The sequence below is a fragment of the Rhododendron vialii genome, chromosome 2a, assembly GCF_030253575.1.
Source record: "Rhododendron vialii isolate Sample 1 chromosome 2a, ASM3025357v1".
In the NCBI taxonomy this organism is placed as follows: Eukaryota; Viridiplantae; Streptophyta; class Magnoliopsida; order Ericales; family Ericaceae; genus Rhododendron; species Rhododendron vialii.
Genome location: NC_080558.1, coordinates 5,494,326 through 5,519,511, shown reverse-complemented (window position 1 = coordinate 5,519,511; position 25,186 = coordinate 5,494,326). Strand labels below are relative to the sequence as shown.

At 38.1% G+C, this 25,186-nt stretch overlaps 1 protein-coding gene across 1 annotated transcript; it reads right to left on the bottom strand.

Moving 5' to 3' along the window:
• Positions 1-16,492: 16,492 nt before the first annotated feature.
• Positions 16,493-19,711, bottom strand: LOC131317611 (uncharacterized). Its single transcript, XM_058347143.1, has 3 exons — positions 19,204-19,711; positions 17,017-17,502; positions 16,493-16,741 (listed from the first exon to the last, which is right to left on the bottom strand). The coding sequence occupies exons 1-3, from the start codon at positions 19,651-19,653 to the stop codon at positions 16,541-16,543; spliced, it is 1,137 nt and encodes a 378-aa protein (XP_058203126.1). The 5' UTR covers positions 19,654-19,711; the 3' UTR covers positions 16,493-16,540.
• Positions 19,712-25,186: the final 5,475 nt, after the last annotated feature.

Below are 25,186 nucleotides of genomic sequence, written 5' to 3'. Positions count from 1 at the left end.
AGGGTGCCTTATGCAAGTGCAGTAGGTTACTTAATGTATGCAATGATTTGTACGAGACCCGATTTGGCACACACATTTAGCACAGTCAGCAAGTACATGGCCAATCCACATAGAGCATTGGAAGGTAGTCAAAGTGGATGTTCAGATTCTTGAGAGGTACTTCGGATCGTGGAATTATGTTTGGTAGGCAACGGGATCAGATTTCAGTTGTGGGGTATGTGGATGCGGATTATGCTGAGGGTTTGGATGACAGAAGGCTTACAACTGGTTATGTGTTTACACTTATGGGTGGGCCTATTAGTTGGAGATCCATGGTACAACTTTTGATGGCTTTATCTACTACTAAGTCTGAGTATATGGCGGTGATTGAGGCTGCTAAGGAAGCATTGTGGTTAAAAGGGTTTGTTAAAGAGCTTGGCATAGATCAAGGTGGAGTTCAGTTGCATTGTGACAGTCAGAGTGCCATTTATTTGGCAAAGCATCATGTGTATCATGCTCGAAATAAGCATATCGACATGAGGTTTCACAAGGTGAGAGAGTTGATTGATGCAAGTGATTTGATACTGAAAAGGGTGCAAACTTCTGAGAATGCAACTGATATGTTGACAAAAACGGTTACTGCAGACAAGTTTGAGCATCGTTTGGACTTGTTTAATGTCTCCGAGTGCTACGAAAGGGGAGGCATCCCCCCAACCCAATGGATGGTGATGTTTATCTTTTGAAGGGGCGAGAGTATATTCGCCAAGGTGGAGATTTTAGAACTGTGGGTCATATGTTAAGTATGAAAAGATACTAAAGAGTTCTACAAAAAAGGCCAGATGCCGGAGCGAAGCGGAACAAGTGGAGCGAAGCGCAACGAGTGGAGCATAGCGGAGCGACGGCATCGTACAAGGGTATTTTTGAGATACAGGCCAAATACTAGGTTAGGTTAGAATAGAGTAGATATAAATACTCTATTTAGTAATGTGATAATACGAATAACAGCCGCTCTCGCTCCCGTGGACGTACCCGATATTAGGGAACCACGTATATCTCTGTGTTGATTTCATTACTGTTTTATACTCGTAAATCGTACGTGTGTGTCGATCCTAACAAAGTTAAAGTTAGGGTTTTTGTTTTCTCCTTTTTCTCTTTCCAATCTATGAAGCAGAAAACATTAGTGTATTTTTCCAGTCTACACAATGATGAATCAATAAACAGAAATGCAAAGAACTTTGGATTGGACGAATTTCGGCTGAATTAGACGGAGTTGTTTTTTCTTTGTTTGATGGGAGATTGAGATTGGATAAACTGAGAAGAGACGACTTGGAGCGAAACGGAAAAGATAGGACTGGGGTTTCTCTCCGTCAGACTTTCAGCCCCTAAAACACCGTCGTTTGGATGTGAAAGAAAGGACTAATGTGAGCCGTTGGATCTCTTCAATAGTGTATTGTCATCTCCTTATTAAAACCCTCACACGATCCTCACAGACAGATCCTCACAGAGGATCCGGATCCCATGTGAGCACATGATGCATTAATGGTGATTATTCTATTTTCACGCTCCCCGCCAGTCCTATGTGATATTTCTACGCGGACTTCTAGAATATGAGTACTGACGAGTGACAATTGGTATACTATATATGCAGTTGGGACCAACTTTGGACATATGCTACGATGCGGCAGTTGGGACATGGTACTTAGGGCCGATTTAAGTATACACCGAAGATGCAGCCGCGGTCTAAATTTTATCTAATTTGTGAGGCTCCCAAATAGTTGATGCCCTTATAGTACGTCTATGCATAAAATTAGTAGTAAAATTAACTTAGGCCAAAAAAATGGCTGTAAAGATGTAATTGAAATGAAATTTTTTTTTTACTCGACGAAAGTCAGCATTTTGTTAGATTAACACCTTAGAAAAATTGAACCACGGATGCCATTAAGCCAAAGGCCTCTTGGAAAAATAGAATTAGTTGTAAGAAGAAATAGTTTGACCGATATGATATGAATAGCTTGCACATTTAGGTTAAAAATAATATATCAGTAAGAATATCCACACTAACATAATCAATATAAAAATACTTCTAAAGTTAGCAATGTTAGTTAAAAAAAATGCTCATAATGGCATAACAAAACTTAGCAACTCCTTAACTACTAATCAAATTTTGGCCTTTGAATAACTAAAACTAGCAATCTTTTTTCTTCGGATAATCAAATTTAACGAAAACCACAATCTCTCTATTTCCTTTCTCTCTCTCTCTCTTTCTCTCTTCTCCCATCAATATCAATGCACCCATACACTTACTTGCATCTCTCTTTATTTCTCTATACTAAAAGTGAGTTTTTTATTATATATGAACCATTGTGGGGATTCGCATTGTTAATATTAACAATTCCTATAATGGATAACAAAAAAATAAGATGGCATGTTTTGACTATCCAATTTTGATTATGACGCCAGCAATACCCTAAATTACTTCCTTCTGATCATAAATTAAGCTCTTTCTTCACTAAGGGGAGATTTGAACAATTTCAAGAATATGAGATTTTGAAAATTTTAAGATGATTTAATTAAACAAATGGAACTGGAAATAAGTAAATAAGAGATAAAAATTAGAAGTGCATAAGTCATTTAAAGAAGAGAAATATTACCGAAAATTGTAAATTAGACGAAGGATTTAACTTCTTTGATCAACCCCGGATATTTCCTTCAGAGTACAAATTTGGCGGATAAGCACGATTCTGTCGTAAAAGAACTTTCCTCGACTAATGCTTCGATGACTTGGATTACAAAAGAAAGGGTTTTTCGGTATGTTTTGGAATATGGAAAATGGATTTAATCAATGGTTTTTTTTGGATTTTCTAGTCTATTTATAAGGATTGGATTTTTGTTTTTGGAGATGGAAAGGCTAGAACAAGACTTCAAAGAGAAAATAGTTTTCGTTTTTTGGGAGTTTGATTTTGGTTTTAGGAACTCTTGGTAAGTTAATTTATGAGTTGTGTGGAAACCTAAAGCTTAGGGTCCTTTTATAGCCGCGGGAGAAGCTTCCTACAGAATTCCCACCAAAATCCAAGAGCTTAATGTTGGAAAATATTATAGAATATAATATTTTATTTTAAGTGTGAATGAAAATTGATTTATTTTGGAGTTGCATCTTTTCATTGACACTTGTTCGCCGTGGACGAACATGTCCTTCACGAACAGATGTGCCTCTTTTCTTGGTGACTTTTCGTAGAGTTACAAGTTGGCCTATAAATATTATTTCCCTTATTCATTTTTAGAGGTTGATTTTTCCTTTATTCAAGTTCATTCATATGAGAGAGTTACAAACACAAGATGGTTCGCTAGACCCTCCAATTGAAGTGCTGCTTTGGTGGGATTCCGATCAAGTAGTGCTGGGAGACAGTCGTCCAATGCAAACCGTGAACACCGTAGCTTTAGGGAGTCCGGACCAAATTACGCACACCTCTATTAAGTTTTTATAATCTCGTGTCACTTGTTTACTAGATCATCCATGCATGCATCTTTTAGTTTTAAGTTATTATTTTCGTTGTCAATCTTTTAGTACATGCACTTAGAGAGGGGATAAAGCACTGCAAGAGGCTAAAGAAATAATTCTTTATTCTTTACATACTTTTGGACGGTCCGGATGCTCTGCTTAAGCACCACGTGGTACCAAAAATTAGGTACCAAAAATTTTTGGTACAATATTATTTTCCACGTGGCAGCCAAAAATTTCGCATTGAAATAGTCTAAAAATACAATATTATTTTCCACAACAATATTAGGTCCCACTTATTTCGTCGCAATGAAGGGCTTCGTAAAGTCTTTGTAAAAGTCCACTAAAAAAACAAACAAAATATCACAATCCCACATTGAACGAGCTGTACTGTAACTGTGACATATACGTCCTTTTTTGAGGACATAGTCAACTTTGATTCAAGAAGAAGTTTTGAACCACGAAATTTTGGTTCTTAACCGCATATTGAGAAGAGGAATGACTCTATTTCGATTTATATATGCATAAAATTTTGGTGACAAAGATTTAATATATCCGATAAAATTTTGGTTCTTAAATGGTAATTACAAAAACACCTTTTTGGCAAAATTTGGTGACCAAATAGTCTATTATTTCTGATTGGCCATGTAAAATTCCAAAATCCGATATTGGAAAACTCTGCCCTTGATTTGTTTGTTTTGTAGATATAACAGTTCTGAATTTTGGTTGCATTTTGCCTTCTAATTAGCTCAGCTTGGACTCAAGTCATCTAAGTCTGGGTTCAGCTCGACGCATAGAAATTTGGACTTTTGTTTGTTTGGCCTGGATCAGGTCAACCCATCTTTGTTTGGGCTTAAACGAAAGTAGAGAATAATCTAGTTTGAACATGTTTTGACCGATTGGGATGACTCTTTTTTTTTTTTTACCCTTTCAATCCTAAGATGAATTTGGGCGTTGTTTTGGATGTTTTCTTATTGGTCTAGGCTGCATGTCTAGGACGACGTGATTGCAACGAAATCGGTAATAATTGGCTTTTGAGGAGATATATCCTTAGGCTATAGCTTAGCTTCCTCAATTAAAGGTTGAATTTCTAAGTTCCTTAATTAAGCTATAGCATAGCTTCCAAATTTTCTACTATGGTTCTTTTCTAGTTTCACTTGTTCGGCGAAGAGGAAATTTTATGCAAACTTGGCAAGGTTAGCTAGCTCGTGAGATCGATGATAAATGGGTAGAGAATTACTAGGGAAACTAAACGGGATTAAGCCTCCCAAAGTGGGATACCCATGTTTATCATATATACCAGGAAAAGGGAATAATTTCGGTGTCCCTGATTATTTTGTGAATACCGTAACTTTTGGATTGAATTGGATTCGGTTTTTCTCCGGTCCAATTTTTAGACTAGACGGAACAGATCAAATTGGTAGCAGAAGAAGGTCCAAGTGTGTGTGTGTATATATATATATATATATATATATATATATATATATATATATACACACACACTTAAAAAATATGAAATGGCCTTTGCTTTGTTTAAATAAGAGCTATCTATGGGTTACTTACTTACAGCTTAATTACCGCAAGATCATAGTACTGAGATATTTCTCCATATCTAGTGATTGTCAGCCAGTCCATGTGAACAAGGACAATTAATGCATGGTGCTTCTCGCTCATTACATGGGCCAGACTCCACAGTCTTCGTCAAATTGTCGTGGATTCACACGAAATATTCAAATACGACAAGGAAAATATACGGTGCTTCAATTCTCTTGATCTCTCGCTCAATGTGTGTCCGTCTCCGCCTCCGTTGACTGTAGTTTCGTCTTCGCCAATGTACTCCAGTTGATGTAAATTGATTCTGCTTTAGGTTTCATTCCGCTAAGATTCTTATTTTTTAAGTATTTATTTTTTGTTTTATGAGACAGGTCATTCTTTCATAATACATCACCTTTAATTCCTGCTATGGTTATTTCCACTACAAGAAAGTCGGGCTATGCCCACGGCCAAAAGCGTTGCTGGATGGTCCGCAAAGCGCTGTATAGCCCAGCACGACCTATACCAATGTAATATTGCATGTTCATATTGCTGATGTCCGCCGAACACTTAGTTACTTTGTCAATCTTCTCCACGCTTTTCGGTTGCCTACACCCACCAACACTCATGGCTTTTCGATTACAAGCTTTTTCGTTTTTCGATTTTTATTGGTTTCTCCTGGTTTTCTTCCTGGCTGTTCTCTTGGCTCCTGGCTCTCCTGATCGTTTCTCTCTCCTAGTTTTTCTTGGCTTGGTTGTTCTTGGTTTCTCTTGAGTTTGAGGGGGATGTTAGAATAATAAAAATATTGTGATTGATTATAGTTGATAGAATCGATTGTAATTGATTAGGATCAAGGATTTATCTTTCCATAGTATAGGATTTGATTTTCTTTCTCCTAATTTTCTTCCCAACTTCTCCTGGTTCCTCACTATTCCTGATTTCATGGCTTGACTTGGCTGCTCCTGATTTCTCTTGGCTTGACATGGTTACTTCTGGTTTCTCTGGACTTTTTCAAACTCAAGTTGGTAGACCTATTTGAATTTGAGGGGGGATGTTAGAATAAATGGAGATAATAAATAATACCGTTATCATATTGTGATATTGAGATTGAGATTTGATTGTAATTAGAATGATTCTCTCCCATAGTTAAGGGTCCTAATAATGCCACGACTATATTTTATACAGCCACGACAATCTATGTTGGCTGACTACTATACCCTCAAGATCTTCTTGACTCTTCGATTACCATTGTTTCACTGAATCACTACGGACCCATTTTTCCGTTTCACTCTCCTCTCTCTCCACTGCAATTGAGGACGTGGCAAATCCAAGGTTAGGTCACCAATCTCACTCTTGTTTTGCAAATCTCACCCAATACGAATTGAACCTCTTCTTCCCGCACAAGACCGACCAGATTGTTCACGTCTTGCCTCCATTCACCCATCACATTGACAGAGTAAACTTTGACCGAATCGAGCGAAACCTTAGTATCATTTTCTCAATTTTTATCTTTGTCTGAATGTGTGGGGAGAGAAAAATAAAAATTACAGATTTTCTACCTCTTCTTCATCTTATGGTCTTTATTAGGAGTGAAGAAATATGTTTTTTTGGGTGACTAAATCCATGAACGAACACAATTACTGTTTGCAGTTTGGTCTGTCTGGATTTGTTAAAAAAAATTGCGGATTAGGAATTATCATCTAGATGGGTTATGTCGGAGGGATGGAAAACAAGAGTGGCAAAGGCTGATTTGTAGTGAGAGAGAATAACAAAGAGGAGTGAGAGGAGTGGGTCTTAGTTGCAGAAAAGGGAGGAGGAAAGAACTCATAAAGTAACAGAGAGGAGTGGTGTGCTGTTGTGTGATGCTGATGAGTAGTAAAGCCAAGGAAATGGGCCAACGGAGAGGTGGACCAACGTAGAGGTTGCTCTGTTCATGAACGAGAGAGAGACAAAAAGAGAGAACATTGCATTGATTGGCAGTGACATTGACTAATGAGGGCTGAATAGTCAATTACACAAAAGCTGTCGTGGCCCTAACAAAATGTGTCGTGGCATTAGGGCCACCCCATAGTTAATTAGTATGATTTTCTTCCTTAATTAGTCTTTCTCTCTCTCCAATATTTATGAGGTGGGTGTCGTGGGACCCAAGGCCCAGTCCAAGAATCCACCGGTCAAGATTAGCTGTCCAACGCATTAAGGAGGCATCATTTGATGCCGTATTCCTGTTAGTCCAGAAACAAAGTGGAGACGGAAATGGGGGGATTCTTTTCACATACCTTGAAAGTTGGTAAACATTATCCACATTCTTATTAATTAGTTAGTGCTTATACAAGTAGCCTTGTTAATTTTATTAAAATGTTGGGAAGATAGAATGATTGGTGTGTGAGTTGTATTGAGTGGTTGTTATAATTTGCTCATATATAGTAATCCCCCTGTCTCCATTTAATGGTTCCTCATTGTATTCTAACCTAATAAAAAATGAGGTATATTTCTCAATCAATAAAAATTCTAAGTATAATATAAATCTTATTTAATAGAACTCAATTACTTTTGTTAGACATTATTTTCAAAATTACATAAATCATTATATGCTATGAGATATAAGCAATTGAAAAATGACACAAACTCTCCAAAAGGACTGTTAAATGGGGACGGAGGGAGTATAAATTAGAGCGCATATGTATCATGATTTGTGTGGGACAGGAAAAAGTGAGAGTGAGAGAGCAGGGCGCTTGGATTAAGATCTGAGCCGTCGATTGTCAAGATGAATGGCCAGATCGACCGCTCGGCGCTCGGCACCGTTACCAAGCACCCCATCTCCCCTTCCCGGGGCGTCACCCCACTGATGTGTGAGTGTTTGAGACAGTGCAAAAAATGCGAGGAGAAATGTGACTTTGTAAGTGTGTTTGTGTGGTGGAGTACGTGAAATCAATCTCTCTCCTTCCATCGGGTATCAGGGCACGGGTGATGGGCCAAAATTTCAACGAACTTATCACCTCTCTGCAAATTAAATGCCAAGAAATTAAAAATGAAATCCATTGTCGATTATTGCGGCCTATTCCTACGATGCAAATCTGCTTAATTGAAATGTGTGAGAGGGCTCAGATGTCTATCAACGTCCACAACATTGTGAAAAAGGTCCGATGCCAATCCGCTTAATTATATTAAAATATATATTAATTGTATAAATATTATAATTAGACTATAAAAGATATCTTTAAAAATATTGTTCGGACTGTACTTATATATCCCTCATAATTTGAAGTGGAAGATGAGGAATTACACACTATTCTTGAAGAAATATGCATTCTAAAGACTCTGAACTCATCGGTGGCAAATCCCACCTGAGTTGAGGAAATCTTTCTCCTTTAGATTAAGGATTATTGGAGTTAACGATGGATTGAGTAAAATTTCGATCCGATAGCTAAAAGGCCGAGTGTGATGGGATAATTAGAAGAAGGACGTGGGCTTATGAAGAGCTGCCATCTGTACGTGGATGCAGGAATTCCTGCTGCTGGGGCAGGAGGAAAGAGAAAATACTTATTTACAGTTGCGCTATAAACAGCTTATTTACAGCACCAATCAATCATAACCATTCAAAAATATTATGGACGGTCCTGATTTTAATAAAAAAAATTCGGAGAAAAGTTTAACTCTTTCTTGAAAAAGTTTAATTAACATCTCGACTGTCCAACACACTTTTTGACGGTCACGATTGAGTACTATAAACACCTCCGAAAATAAGATGGACAGAAGATCCCGTATCGTGTGAGGCTGGCTTGGATTAAACGGAGCATTTAATGTTTCTGGAAAACGAAGTTAAAGTTTCACTCAGAATAGTCCGGCTTGCCCCAACCCAGACTGATTCAACGAAGCATTTAACGTGGCTGGTAAACAAAGTTAAAGTTTCCCTCAGGACAGTCTAGCTTGCCCCAACCCAGACTGATTCAACGGAGCATTTAATGTGGCTGGTAAACAAAGTTCATGTGGCTGGTAAACAACGTTAAAGTTTCACTCAGGACAGTTCGGCTTGCCCCAACCCAGACTGATTCAACAGAGCATTTAATGTGGCTGGTAAACAAAGTTAAAGTTTCACTCAGGACATTCCGGCTTGCCCCAACCCAGACTGATTCGACGGAGCTTTTAATGTGGCTGTAAAACGAAGTTTTAAAGTCTCTAGTTCAATCGTTCGGTTTTAGCAATTTTCAAAATTTGGACCGGTTTTGAAATAATGGCGATTTTAGGGTTGGCCTGGACTAGAGTATGTGCCAGTTGAACCAGCCGAGCAGGTCCGATTTTTAAAAAACCTCAACAAAGAAGCAGTTCCTAAGAGCATCCGTAATGGTAATAATTAAAACCAATAACTAAAATGCGTCACGTCAGCATTTGATTATATATTTAGTTTATAATCAAACTTAACAACATCTATCTCCATATTGGTTTTTTTTGCATTTCTAACCAAAAAAATCCCCCATAATACATAATGCACATTTGTCCAATCGCAAACGAGTTCTAATTACGCATCCGTCCACACCAAATTATTCGTTTCGATGAGACGATTCCCATGTGGAGTATTTTTTGAGTTATTGAGTTTGGTTATTGAGTTTTAGTTATTGGTAAAAGTTGTTAAGTTTGGTTATGAAATGAGTGAAATTTGGTTATTTACTAAAAGACTTGTAACTTTACTTATTACAATGTGTGGTATTTTTTGAGCATTGTTAAATTTGCTTATTCACACTCATTTACTTATTACAATGGGGATGCTTTAAGTACTATGTGTTATCACTACGCGGTGCTCCAAATAAATGAAACACCATAATATACAAACTATGAATCAATTCCTTAATTTTTTGCACGGAAGGCAATGGTAGGTAGAACTTTATATCAAAGACAACCTGATCTGGAGTTTGTTTCGTCGTTATTGATCGATGAATTTATTCCACACAACGGATTTATGGTAAAACCAAAATCCATAAATAGAATTGATTTATCGGATTTTTATAACAAATCTATGAAAATAAAATGCGTATTCTTTGATCTGGCATAAGTCGAACAGTGTTTCCTAAGTTCGTATAGGCCACCTGTTCAATTTTGGTCCCAGTTTAACTCTTCAGTTTTGTTTCTAATCAGTCCAGGTTCAGTTGGTGTTGCTCAGTCTAATGTCTACTGCTATTTGTTCCGAGCTCAGATTAATTGGTGATCTCAGTACTTGTTTTGCTGCATAAGATGGGGACTCAGGGAGTTAGTTAATCTTCTTTGATGTGGGCAAGGGGTTATTTTAAGGGCATAGTCCAAAATCAGTTCATAGATGGCCAAGTCGTATTGCTGCCACTGATTTCAAAGCCCAAGTCTTGTTGCTGAAGGTGCAGTGATAGGCACTGAGATTCAGGGGAAGGTGCAATAACATCAAATGCACCTTCTGGGATGAAGGATGGTGTTTGTCTTTCTGTTTTACTTGCTATCGATGGTTGACAGAGAAATATTCCAAGTACTGAAATGTGGATGTTTGTGGTGGTGGAGTTTGGTTTTTTACCGTATTTCAGGACTTCTCATTAACATGAATATGAGATCATAATTAATAAAATTAGAGGATGGAAATATAAGTTTTTAAATCCACTGCGATGAAGACTGAAGTATCTATGTAGAGAAGGACTCCTATTTAAGTTCCCCGATAGTAAATCAATTTGAACGGAGAAGAAAAATTCCCTAGCTAGTCTCGATTTTTCTTTACATCTGTTCAAAAAATGATCTAACTCCAAAATATATACCATCATCTTCAACATACCTATGACCTAATTCTTTCTCCGCTCACTCACCAAGTCACCGGCATCCACCAACCATTCCAAAATCTCACTCCATGCCTCCACGGTTTGGTCACAAGACTCACAACCACTACCGCGACATCCGTAAATTAATCGCCAATTTATTAATGAAGAAACAATTAAAGAGCCCTAACATATATAAACAATATTCATTCGGGAAATTATAATGCCACGATACTTTCTTCTTGTGCCTTACTGTGCATTGACCATCGTACCCTGTTTGCTTTCTAACACTTTTTCCCATCAAATCCACCTCTCTCTCTCTCTCTTTCTCTTCCAAAGATCAAACTCCTTGTCCGAATGCAGCTAGAATACTTAAAAGAAAATCAAGACATCTTCCTCAAACAACATACATCAATGAAGACATCTAGAATACCTCTTCCGTTAATTTAGTAAGAAAGTCACAACCACTTCCTAAAAAAAACAAGAAAGTACTTAGAGGGAAGAGTGAAGGGGGAAATTGCTTAACAGAACCTAGTGTTCTATTTTTCCCTCTTCTTACACTACGATTTATTTTATTCTCAAGACCGGCGATGGCGATCTAAGACGTCCTCCACCACTGGAAAAAGTTCTTGATGACATATGATTGCCTATCGAGTAGAGTTCGAATCTGGACAACTGGATCTAGGAATGGCCACAAAAGTAGGTGCGAATCAATCGAAGAAGTGGTGGAGGATGATTGAAAATTTTGAATCGATTGAATAAGGAAATTAAGGCCCCGTTCCAGAACACGTTCTCAAAAAATAAGTACTTATTTCACATTTTTAAACTCAAAAATAATGTAAATAAAAAATATTTTTTCAATTTTTTTTGCACCGTATTAAAGATCCCAATGTGATCTATCAAACAAGATCCATATTGATAGAAAAATAATTTGCGTAAACACATGATTTTTAAGCTTGAAATTGCCTTCTTAAAAAATAAGTACTTATTTTCCTTTCCGGAACGGAACCTAATAAGCACAGCTGCGCAAAGGGTCCAGTGATAAGAAGTGGGTTTGTGGGTTTGCGTGGAGTTTGACTGTAGGTCAACAGGAGAAAAGCCGAATGCAGTAAATGGGGGCAAACTTGTCAGACCCAAAGAAGTGGTCATGGCATTAAAAGAATGAGTCGTGGCATTAGGGCCATCCTATTCAAAATCCTAGCTAATTAATTGAAAATGCGAAAAAGAAGAAGATATAAATTCAAGAAATTTAAATTCTTCGATCAGATTCCAAGAATCTGAGTTATTGCCTGCATTGTACAACTGAATTCGTATTTGAATGTGGAAATTGACAGCGGTACTTGTATCTTTACTGTCAATTAATTGATCAATCCAACAAAATTACAATAAAACTAGGGAAATTGAATTCTACATTCCCTTTTTTGATATTTACATTCCTTTTTTTGGATTTTAGTATTGAAAGTGTATGTAATTTTTTTGCTAGAAGACAAAAAAAGGAGTGTAGATGTCAAAAAATGGAGTGTAGAATTCAATTTCCTAAAACTAGCTAGAAGAATCTCAGGACTTGTTTTTAATTGTTTTAGGTTCCGAATCGAGTACTGCTACTTGCACCGACGGTTTCCGTAGGAAAACCGTACCGATGGCCACCGGACGGCCGATCCGAGCCGTCCAAAAATTAAAAAAAAAAAAACGAGGGGCGGATATACATATATACACGAAAAAAGGGTGCTCGGATCAAGCACCTTACACACCTCGGATGCCGTTGATTCCCGCGAAAGCCCCCTCGTTTTTTTTTTTTTTAATTTTTGGACGGCTCGGATCGGCCGTCCGGTGGCCGGAGACGGCCAAGCGTGGCCGTCGGTAAGGTTTCCCTACGGAAACCGTCGGTGCAGATATCTTTTCCGCTCCGAATCTTGTGATGCTATGCATGGCAAGTTGCAACACTAAAGAAGAGAGGCTGGCGCAACTAGAAAACAAAGAATGTATAAAAAAAAAAAAATCCAGTTGATAGTGGTGATTGTTGAGCTCGATAGCATCTCCCATAATAAGTGCTTGGCAGCATCTCCCATAATAAAAAGATACTGCCAAGCGCTCCACTTAACAGTGGTGTCGAGCGGCAGATTTGGCCATTTATATCGGTAATCAACGGTTCGAATTTTAATTCGAGCAACGGACGGCTCGGATTTTTATCCACTCGGATTAAATCCAAGCTGTCCATGCCGAGATGAGCGGCCGATCCGACCGCTCAGCACCGCTGCTAGCCAAGCACAGGTTGGTTGGCAGCATCTCCTACAATAATAAGATAGGTTATGTGCTCTTTGTAGTTGATTGTTTCGTTCTTCTCGATCTTCTCTTTGCTCTTTGTAGTTGATTGTTTCGTTCTTCTCGATCTTCTCTCTGAGACCTTCCCCGCCTAATTTTCAAGTGGATTGTTGTACGGCCACCATTTACCTCTCCGCCTACATATCTCGCTGTCATGGACTCATCGTAGTTGGAGAATTTATTTATGTTTAAATAGGAGACAAATTTCTTTATTAAATCATGACTATAGGCTCTATAGACATCGTACAACTTCACTTAAAAATATAGTTTCTCAATTTGATGAGGTAGCAGAACTTGTCAATACTAGGGTCGGCTGACGATTTCAAGAGATGTTTGGATGGTCTTGCGTACGTGTGATGTTTTTTTTTTTGTTTTTTTTTGATTGGCTGTTTTTTATTATTATTAATCTCTGCAATATTACAAATTTAAAAGGACAAGGATATAAAGGAAATTAAAATTTATTTAATCTCCAACACTACCAGAGGTATTTGTTTTCGTGTTGTAAACGACAAGTTGTATTAATTGGTTAAATCTTTGAGGTATTTGTTTTTGCCGTCAAACCTTTGGTTTATGTTTTCTTGATTTTATTTTCTCTTTGGGTGCCCTTTTAGCACGTGATTTGCTAGTATACAAGTGCCAATCTGGTAAGGATGTATATATGTAGTCATGATGCTGAATTTTTGTCCTTCTCAATGTACGAAGTGTTATCGAATTATAATAAATTTTCTTTGGACAAACAAAAAAACTTTTCTTAAAAATAGGAAGAAAACCTCACGAACCACGATGAAGCTGGTCTGGACGATAACGTTACGCTAGATGTGCGTTTTAAGGGTTTTCTCATTTGTTAGTTTGCTTGAACTACAAGAGCAAAGCAAGGGCTGCTGCCTCCTGTTACAATGTTGTTCATCTTGTCACCATAGTGAAACAACCGCCATACATCACGGCAACAATTAGCAGTAGGGAAATTTGATAATGCATTGATAGTGATACAATTGTACAGATTTTGAGATTGATAATCTAAAACAATTTCGATATTCAAGCAGAGTCTTAAATTTAAGCTCAAATTATTCAGGTTCAAGGCAACAGACATTGAGTCAATAACACATCTTTAACTGAAAGGTATCAGCGCATTACTCCTCACATGATGGTGCATGAGCCTCCAGCTGCAGCTGTCTTGAGTGCTATCTCAAGTACTTTGAAAGCAATAACCCATTTCTGATAAAAATTAGCACACAAGCAATATGAACACTAAATATTGGAAATTTGAGAAAAGGAAAAAGTTTGAGAAATGTACCAGCAACAGTTTCGGATTTAAGCCTTTAACATTAATGTGTTAATAATGCACAAAAATAGGAGTCTGCCTTGCCGTTGCATTGCATATACGTAGCACCCATTTGTAAGTATCAAAGTTCTTTTTAAATGCATCATATTGGGAGAAAAAGAGTTGGTTATTATTAAAAAGAAAAAGAAAAAAGGAGTGTCATGTATAGACTTTTGAGAAAAGGCGAAATGGGTAGTACGTATGCCTTTCATAAAAAAATTACTACTTGATGAAGGGTGATGTGCATCATTACACAATGTAGCAGATACATGCAATAATTACTCTTGTAACAGAATTATGTGAAGGAATATTCAGCCAATGTCTTAAGGTGCTCTTTAGTATAAAATTGAAAGCTAAAAGCTGAAAGATTAAGTGCTCTGGAAAACTTAAAAATATCAAGATGAATTAAAATAATATATTTTCGTATATGGATAAATGAATTTCGCTTAAATTATATGTGATTGTTCTCTTTAATTTATTAATGAATTTCATGTATTTGTAGTCCTGGTGGTGGAGAAATGGCGGTGGTGTGATGGTGGTTTAATGGTGGTAGTGGCGGCGGCAATTCGAAGTGTAGGGGTGATGGTTGCAACGATTAGCAAAGCTGGCGTAGCGCTGCTTGGCACGAAGGTGGTGTGGTGGAAGGATGGCGAGGGGGTGGTGGTGGTGGTGGTGGAGAGACGACAGTGGTGGAGAGCGGTGCAAGTGAGGACAATCATCAGCAGTGGTGTAGTCATGGTAGTAAAGAAGTGTATTGTGAATGTAGCAGTGGAACATGATGAAAAGATGGAGAAATAGATATGCTAAGATTGGTAATGCTAAGATTGGTAATGGTGGTATTAGAGAGATGACAGTGGTTGTGGTTGTGGTTTGGTTGTGGTAGAGATATTGGTGGTGGTAGCTAGTGGTGGTGGTGATTGGGCCAGAGTTTAGCAGTGGTGGTTATTAATATAGCGATTGTGGCCATGGTGGTGGCGATGTTGGAGTAGTGGTACGTACGTGGTGGTGGTATTGGAGATGACAGAGACATGTTTTTTGTGGTAGTAGTGGTATGTGGTGGCAATAGTGGCGGTGGCAGTGCGATGGTGGAGGAACTTGGTGATGGAGGAAGGGGCAACGACATATGCAGTACTAGTACTAATTGTGATGGTAATGGATTGGTGACGGCGGTGGAATGGTGGTGGTGATGACACCGGTGGCAATAGTTGTAATGAAGGTGGTGGTGGCCCAGAGGAATGGTAATGATGTTGGCAACTATGAGTAGTGGTGGCAATGGTGTAATTGGTGGATATAGTGGTATTGGTCGTGGTGGTGGTGTGGCGGTGGATTGGTGATGGTGGTGGCATGGCGGTAGTGGTAACGGTGGCTGTGGCCATGGAGGGTGGTGGTGCCTGGTGGTAAAAGAATTGGTGATATACAACTATTGATAAATTCAATCCGAATTAGGTATATATCAGACTATTTAATTTTGGCAACTACTTATTTTTGAAACTTTTAATCATGCATGCACTTTTTTTTTAATCATGTACTTTAACAACCATTTAAAATTTTAAGTATCAAAAAATATTATTATCAAACCAACTTAAATCATTCATTTCTTAATATATTTAATTTTAAGTGCTAAATTAAGTTATCAAACAACTTCTTAGACCGTGTGTGTGTAATTAATTAGTTGGGTGTATAAGTAGAGATGAGTAGACTCTGCATTCGATCGATTGAAAATATATAAACTTTCTGTTTCTTCTTCAAAGAACACTCACCGATTTTAGGGTTTTTTGATCAGCAAAGAAAATTTATGTCAAATTCGAGGCAAAAATGGTACGCATAGATAATAAGAGCGGGAAATGAAAAACTACTTCATAAGCTAAACAAAGTAAATTGGATAAAATTGACACCCACCCTTGCTCCGTTGGATTGTCGTATTTTTGTGGGAAAATATATTCATGGTAAAATAGAAGTAGAGGAAAACAAAATTAATTCTTTTTTTTTTTAAGGATTTATTTTGCAGGAAAGAGTTTTTCATGAAGAAATTTTGATTTTTTGAATCTTACAACTTTCTTGGTTAGGCGCATCAAAAGTTACGGAAAACTTGATATTACCATCCTTTTCCAACCGTCGGGCCTAAGACCCCACCAATAAGCCCCAAAGGGAAAACACTCGAGAGTTGGCAAAGATACTCACTGATTGGGGTTGCATATGAGGCACAACAGCATTGTTCGTCACATTGACATTATAAATGGTTGTCGCCGTTTGAATGGTTGTCGCTGTTTGAATGGTTGTGGATGTTGGCCGATCTTCAGCAATGGTAACAGATGTGCTTGGCTGCAACAAATTAGACACAAGTAAACAATTACTATGAAGGCCACCATCTTTAAAACATAAATTATTTTCTTTATCTACCAGTCGACCTATCATTTTGTAAGGCTAACTATTGTTATTTCACATGATCGTCCAAAAATTCTGGCTCCACCCCTGTTTCTACTCTCTTCACAGAAGTGCGTTATCGTGTCTCCCATGTATTATGATTTACTAGTACTACCACGTGAACAATGCCACGGGATACTCGGAGAGTATTTGAACTTGCTTCAGTTACGTACCTTCTGCTGTTTCGAATGATTAGCAATCCCTTCCAATCTCTTGGCTTCCAACAAAGCATAGTTATCCAGAAACTGAGCATGCTCATGAACGAACTTTCCATCTTCGAAACACTTTGGACAAAGGGAAACCGAGTTGTTGCCATCTTCAAAGCATTTGGAGCAAGTGAAATACATGCCCGGAATAAACTCATCACACTGACCACAAAAAGGCCTCCCACTTTTGTTTATGTAGCAAAGACCCATAACTTCCATGAATTCTAGGTATCCTTTCCCGTCTTTGTCCAGTGCTTCGAAAAAATGGCGGTCGCTCATTTTTACGTGGCCTCCCTCGCTCACAAACGCAAGAAATTCGTCCAGACTTATTTTCTTGTCGTTGTTGTTGTCTAGCGATTCAAAGAAAGTTTTTGCTTTTTCTTGGATGTCCGATGAGCTTCTTTTGTAGTAGAGTTCGGCAGTCTTGGAGAACTCCTCCATCCTATTCCTGGCCTAAAACAAAAATAGAGAAACAAAATGAAAGCAATGTAAGAGAGAATTTTATAATTGCTGGAGGAATGTCAATGAACCAAACATTGATATATAGTACAGCTAGCTTGTTCTTTACTTTTCTTTTCCCCTCTTGATGCAGGAAAAATATTAAAGTGATCGATCTTGGCACACGATTACCCCAACCACCTTCCCAATCTACAAATACGTTGTGAAATTCTTACACCTTAGTTGGGGATTATCATGAAGTGTTCCAGGGTCGACACACGTGGCGATACCCCGACATATTTCTTTACCACACATTCATGTGGGGTTCATATATTTTCTTGATCCAAAAAAAAAAAAAAGTGTTGTGGAGAAGGGTAATAGTGTCTGATGGAACACGTGGAGGAACAATTTCATGATTAATAGGACCGATCGACGCCTCGAAAGCCCAAACGATGCTTAATTAAAAATTACCCAATTTGGCAAAATTTGGACAAGCTCGGATCAGGCCCAAACTTGGTGGGTTGACTAATTTTCGCGTAGCGGTCAATACAAACAGCCATAGCTCTTAACGATGGTGTTTTCCAGCCTAATTCCTTTGTTAAGGCTTTCAATTTACATATTTTGCCGTGATTCATTAATAACTCTTAGTCCGTAATTCTTTATTAGTTGGTTCTTTTTGGGGAAATCCTATCTTTCTTTCCCGTTTTTAATTCACTACTAGAAATTTTTCAATATGTGACGAAAGAAGTGGTGACGAAATTTACTATTTTACTATAGCTGATGAAATAGAAAAAATTTCGTCACCAAAAGTTATTATAGGTGACAAAAAATTTATTTTTTGTCACCAAAAGTGACTTTTGGAGACAAGGTGACGAAATTTACTATTTCAATCGTCACCTATAGGTTGTCTCCGAAAGTCACTTTTGGTGACGAAAAACAAATTTTTCGTCACCTATAGTAACTTTTAATGACGAAAATTTTGTTGTTTCGTCATCTATAGTAAAATAGTAAATTTCGCCACCACCTTTTTCGTCACCTATCGGAAATTTTCTCGTAGTGATTTTAGAAGTTTCCTCAAATTATGGGACTTTTTTATTTTTCGGATTTATTTTTTAGGGTTTTTAGGTTACACCTTATATAAAGGGTTGTAACGTAATGTTTTGATCATCTTTTACATCAATAATATTTAGAGTTTCTCTATCTCTTCATTGTGCGCTCGTGGAATCGAATTGTTTATCTTGTTTGAACTAGTACACTAATTAGTTTCTTGTGAATTTAACTGTGTTAGTGCCCCATAGCACCCAATAGATTTGCATATGTGCTACGATCATCGCAAACTTCCACCGCATAAGTTAACCACACGCCTAGTCGGTCCAACTCGGGGTCCCACAAAAATTATAGAAAAATCAACTTTTACGAATATTGGTAGATATATTTTTGAATTTGTAGCAGCGAAACTGAGCGAATTCAGAAAACATAGGGCCAGTCCAAAAACTGCCCCTTAATTCTCATTCAGGAGTATGCCCCATTTTTATTTACTTGCAAGTCTAGGTAGAAAAGTGTGGATCTCTCCTTGATGGTGCATTTTTAGATTGGGGTGGAGTTTCTGGCAATATGCGCCAATTACTTGGACTGGCCGTAATTTATCTTTATTTGTAAAATTTACTTTCACCGGAAAGGAAAAAAAAAATACATACATAAATAATACATGTGTACCTCTCGTGGTTTGTTTTGGAGGAGATCATAGTTGTCCAAGAAGTCTGAGTGTTCATGGTTGAAGTCGGTATCTCGATAACAAGTAGAACATAGATTGTAGGTTTTCTTTCCAACCTTGTAACATTGGACACATTGGAAATGGAGGCCCAACAAGTGGGAATTACAGTTATGTCCACCACAGAACACGAACCGATTGCACGTGATCATGTAGAAGAGAGTAACACAATCCTCAAAATCAAGATATCCGCGGTTGTTTTTCTCGAGAAGCATGAACAGGTTCGGTGGCACGTGATTGTAGCCTTGTTTCCCGATGAATTCCAAGTACTCTCGGAAGGTCACTTTCCCGTCTCCGTTCCTGTCCATTAGGTTGGTGAAACTCTCACACGATTGTCGTTGGTCTTCGGAAAAGTTGGCGAAATATGCCATTGCTGCCCCGCGCATCTCCTCCATCTCTCTCTCTCTCCCTCTCTTAGATCTCGCTTTCTCTCTAGCTAGAAGTATTGGTCTTTTTTTTATGAAGGGGCTAGACAGTACCGTGCATATCCTTTGTACTTATATAGAAGGAGAAACTCTACAGTCACGAAAGGACCTACCTCACTACAACTGTGGAATCAGAATCTTATATTCATTTTGACCTGGCAAGCCTATATGTCCACGCGCACGTATTGGTAATCCCCAAGTAAGAGAGATGGCCAACGTCACCACCAGACCCGGCATACGCGGTCTTGGCTGACGATGGTAACCCCCAAGTAAGAGAAACAGCCAACGTCATCACCAGACCCGGCATATATATGCGGTGTATTTGAGTCGGTCATGAGCTAAAATTTGTGTTGCGGCCGCTTTAGACCTCTATTTTTTTTTTGAATTTTTGCAGCCCTTCCTACGTTTTTGAAGGATCTAGATTCACAATAAGATCTCATATTCAGTCACTATAATGCGGCGATTTGTATTCAGTCAAGTGGCAGTTCGGGTGATAGGTGGCTGTTGGGGTTTGGTTTTTCTGGTTAGGGGTGTTTTAGGTTTTTGTTGACCTTTGACCAGCGTTTGGGTCTCGGGTATATATGGAGATTAAGTAATTTGAATTTTCTTGTGCTCGTCCTTTTAATATTTGTAATTCTCACATTCGGGGATTAATAAAAAATTTTGTTGATTAAAAACAAAATCCCATAGACAGTTCCATGGATCCAATCATTTTTGTTTCAGAAAGTCTACGACTGCTCGCCGTGTGGGGCCCACTCCGGGCTCCGCACGAATGATCCAAGCCGTTCAATAATTAAAAAAAAAAAACCAAGTGGATATTACAGAAAATCAGCTCTATTCGATATGTATAGATGCACAAATCCAATCTTCCTTTTTTGAAAAATTGGAAAACCGATCCTTCCATTTTTTTCGATTTTCCAAAGATGAGAAGATTGATCTGAGCACCCACACATATCAGATTGAGTTAAGTTTTCACAATGCCAACTCAGTTTTTTTATTTTTTTAAATTATTGAACGGTTCGAATCATCTGTGCGAAGCCCGGAATGAGCCCCACACGGCGAGCGATTTTGGGTTTGGTGGCTGTAGTCTCTCTGTTTTTGTTTTTTGTTTGCTCTTCAACGGTTTAAACATCCAATCACATGCAAGTCGTTTTCGTGATAAACCTAATACAGTACATGTTAACTCGCCTGCTTTAATTAATCGAGCTTGCATTTGACGGGGTGGGCTAGCTTGTTTCCAGTTGGGCAACAAACTAGTGGGCAAACTAGTGGACAATTATTTAAAATCATGCCTTTAATCATTTATAAGAACTTCACTTCAAGCTATCTATCTTCTATATACATAGTGCTCGTTTCAATCTTCCATTTCTGAACGGTTCGGATCATCTAATTTTTGAAAGTTTGGATCGAGCACTTACACTTATCGGATTGAGACGATTTTCGCGTAGGCCCACCTGTTTTTTTAAAAAAAATATTGAGCGGCTCAGATCATCCGTGCGGAGCCCGGAGTAGGCCCCACATGCGTGCGGTGGGCATGCGGTGGATGGTTGTTTGGTGGGTGTATCATTAACGTAATTGTTTTAGGTTTTAATTAACCTCATATGTGGTTCCGCATGTTATGATTCTATATATGGCAAGTTGCCACTCTAAAGAAAAGAGGCTGACAAACTAGAAAACAAATATATAGAAGAAAAAAAAAATCCTGTTGATGGTGGCGATTGTTGAGTTTGAATAAAAAATGATAGGTTAAGATATTTTTTTGCAGTTGATCGTTTCATTCTCTTCGATCTTATATTTGAGACCTTCCCTGTCTAGTTGAATAAGTCATAAGCCTAATTTTCGATTGGATTGGAAGAATATGTCGTAATTGTCATGTAATGGAGCACATTCTACTAACGCAACAGTGACACCTCTCATTGTAGCCAAAATGGAGTACTCAGACAAGTACCGATGATTACTCATTTTTAAATAGGAGATGAATCTTTACGTTAAATCATGACTATAGACTCCACAGTCGTCGCACAACTTGACTTTAAAATATTGCATGTTTCTCTATTTGGTGAAGTATATATATAGCAGACCTTGTCAAGTCTAGGGTGACTTTGTGGGTCAATGGGAGATACAGCATCACAGATTATTCGGTTGACGACTTCAAGAGATGTACATTTGGATGGTATTTGGCGTACGTGTGATTGATGTTGTAAATGACAAGTTGTATTGGTTAAATCTTTGAGGTTTCGTTTTCATTCAATCTTTTGTTTGATGTTTTCTTCCTTTTATCTTCTCTTCAAGTGTTTTTTTAGCACGTGATCTTTGCTAATATACGAGTAACAATCTCGTTGGGAGATTGGTTGTGTTTAATATTTTGCACAACCGTTGTGCATGTAGTATCTTTGATATATGTAGCCCTGATGGAGAATTTTTGCCTCTCTTGATGTACCCGTTATCCAGTTATCAATAAAATTTTTTTGCCAAACGAAAAAACTTAACTTTAAAATAGTAAGAAAATCTCATACTCCCTCCGTCCCCTTATTATAGTCCAGTATTTCATTTTGGGTTGTCCCTTAATAAGTGTCCATTTGGTAAAGTTAGTGGGTAAAAGTTGGTACATTGTCTATTTTGTCCCTAAAAAGTAGATTCCATTTTGAAAAGTTAGTAAGTAAAAAGTATAATGATTATGGGTAAGTAGGGAAAGTGGAGGAAAAAGTTGATGTGAAATGTATAATGATGATGTTTTTTTAATAAGTTGGAGTTACGAAGTAAGACATTTAAAAAGGAACGGAGGGAGTATATAAGATCATTGGATTATTTTGAACTCATATCTAATTACTATAGGATCATAATTTATTTTTGAGATAGAATTGATCCCAAGTCTACCCTCCAATTTAAGATACAGATCAATGTAATTAACCCAATTTGAATTTGAAACATAGTTCTGTCACCATCTTTGTTTGATTATCTCGCCAAGCTCTATATCTCTTCTTTAGAGGTCAAGATGACTCCAATCACACTCTATTTTGATCTCCAAAATAGAAAAGTCACATTTTGAATCTTTATGTTTAGAAACTCCAAAAATATAGAGAATCATCACTACAACCCACTTCCAATCTTTATGCTTGGAAACACTTATGATTTTATAACTACAAATACAGTTCATAAAAAATTAATACCATTAGAATGAAACACCTTTGAAATGAGATCAAATAACATAATTTTAAAATCATTTTAAAAACTAAACTCAAATCATGAGGGAAAATGAAGGAAGGAGACCAATATTCTATGAGAAGTATGAAAATCATATCATGGAATATTAGCGGTCTAGGTGGTTCAATGAAAAAGAGGTTACTGTCAAAGCTCATTAAAGAAAGAAATCCTAATGTTGAGCTAATTCGTAGCTGTGCCCTGAGCTGTTTTGCCCTGCTGCTGGTTCTGGGCTGTTAAGGAGTTCCTTTTTCTGATGCCTCTTTTCAACTCCTACCTCTTAGAGGGCTAAGAGGAGGGATAAGAGATCTGGTGACTCTGTTGCATTTGGTGCTGAATGCTATTTTCATTTGGCTTTGAAATCTGATGATTTCTGTGACGCTGCTTAAACTGCTGAACAATTGTCATTTAGTGACAGGAAGAAAGGTGTGCAAATTGTGGTTTTCCTATTTTCAACTCTTATGTTTCTGGAGGGCTTAGAGGTTAGTGGATAACAACGCCTGTATTGTTTCCCTCTTTCCAACTCCTAGGTATTGGAGGGCTAAGCGGGTATGATCTGGATGATGGTGAAGTGCTTTCATTGAGAACTGATCTAAGCGATAGGCTAAGTGATTGTCCTTTCAGCATGGATTCAAATCTGCCAAGCTTAGTACGAAATGTGCTATTGTGTCTGTTGTTTTGTTATTGCTGGTTCTGCTGTTTTGATGCTATCACACTGGCTTATTGGTTGATATATATCTATTGGAGGGCTAAGAGTCTCTGATATTGAAGGATCAGGCAATGTCTTGTCTGTTGAACTGTAGTTGTGATGTCATGACTATTGATCCCTGTGATTTGTTCCTTCCCATTCGGAGCGGTGGAGGGTTAAAGTTCATGCCTTCTAAGATCATTTATTATTCTGCATATTGGGTTCGTGTGCAGTCAAAATGGTGCTGGTGTCAAGGAGGAAGTCTTCAGGGTTTTCGCCAAATATCAATGTAATTCAAAGACTATGCTGCTTGTGCTTTGATGGTCTGAAGCGGAATACTGATTGGTGCATGAGCAGTGGAAGAGTATGACAAGTGGGGGTCATGCGGCTGGAATTGCTTTTCTGAGTTTCTGCTGCTTTTATAATGTGCCGAACCTGCTGCTGAATTTCAATACTGATGATGGATATGGTTACTGCTCCATTTGTTTCCTTGTTGCTGGTGATGCTACTCTGATACTATGAAGCTGATTTTGATCTCAAGAGTATCATGACTCTGCTCCATTTGTTTTCTTTCATGCGATCGGTTTTCCAAACCCGAACTAACGATGGAGACAGTTGACTTTTTTTTGCATTAATTAAATCATTCTCATAAAAATTTGACTCAATCGGGTTTAGAAAGCTTCTTTATCGAGACACAATTTTATTAACAAATGAGTTTTTTTTTCAGATCAAGTGTGTAGTGATACCCGATTAACTTCCTTTTTGGTACGAATGATGTACGAATGAAATACTCGTTACTGTGTAAAAAATAGACGATTTCGATTGGGAAAAATATGACTGGTCGGGTCTTACAATCTAATACTTTAATGTCTCGGAATGCATCAAATATGTTCCGATCGGGCGGTCACCGATATCCGACGGTCTTCAATGTTGGTGAGAGTGACGGAATTAGTGAGACATGAAATCCCAACGGTTTAGATTGACAATTGTCAAAATTGAGTTTGTAATTATATTTAAAATATCGAAAAAGCTATTTGCACCGACAGTTTCCCTACGGAAACCGTATCGACGGCCACCAGACGGCCGATCTGAACCGTCCAAAAATTTTAAAAAAAAAAACCAAGGGGGCTTTTGCGGGAATCAATGGCATCCGATGTGTGTAGGGTGCTTGATCTGAACACTATTTTTTCGTGTACGCGGGAATCAATGGCATCCGATGTGTGTATAGTGCTTGATCTGAACACTCTTTTTTCGTGAGTGTTCAGATCAAACACCCTACACACATCGGATGCCATTGATTCCCGCGCGAGCCCCCTCGGTTTTTTTTTTTAAAATTTTTGGACGGCTCGGATCGGCAGTCCGGTAGCTAAAGACTGCCACGCGTGGCCGTCGGTATATATACACGAAAAAAGAGTGTTCAGATCAAGCACCTTACACACATCGGATGCCATTGATTCTTGCGAAAGCCCCCTCGGTTTTTTTTTTTTAAATTTTTGGACGGCTCGAATCGGCCGTTCGGTGGCTGGAGACGGCCACGCATGGCCGTCGGTATGGTTTCCCTACGGAAACCGTCGGTGCAAATAGTAGTACTCTTAAAATATATACGTTCTATGT

Excerpts from the sequence above, each read along its gene's own strand:
- LOC131317611 (XM_058347143.1), bottom strand. The coding sequence starts at position 19,653 with ATGGAGGAGATGCGCGGGGCAGCAATGGCATATTTCGCCAACTTTTCC. Across the intron at positions 17,503-19,203 it reads TCCAAAACAAACCACGAGAG|GCCAGGAATAGGATGGAGGA; the intron begins GTACACATGTAT and ends TTTTTGTTTTAG. Across the intron at positions 16,742-17,016 it reads ATCATTCGAAACAGCAGAAG|CCAAGCACATCTGTTACCAT; the intron begins GTACGTAACTGA and ends AATTTGTTGCAG.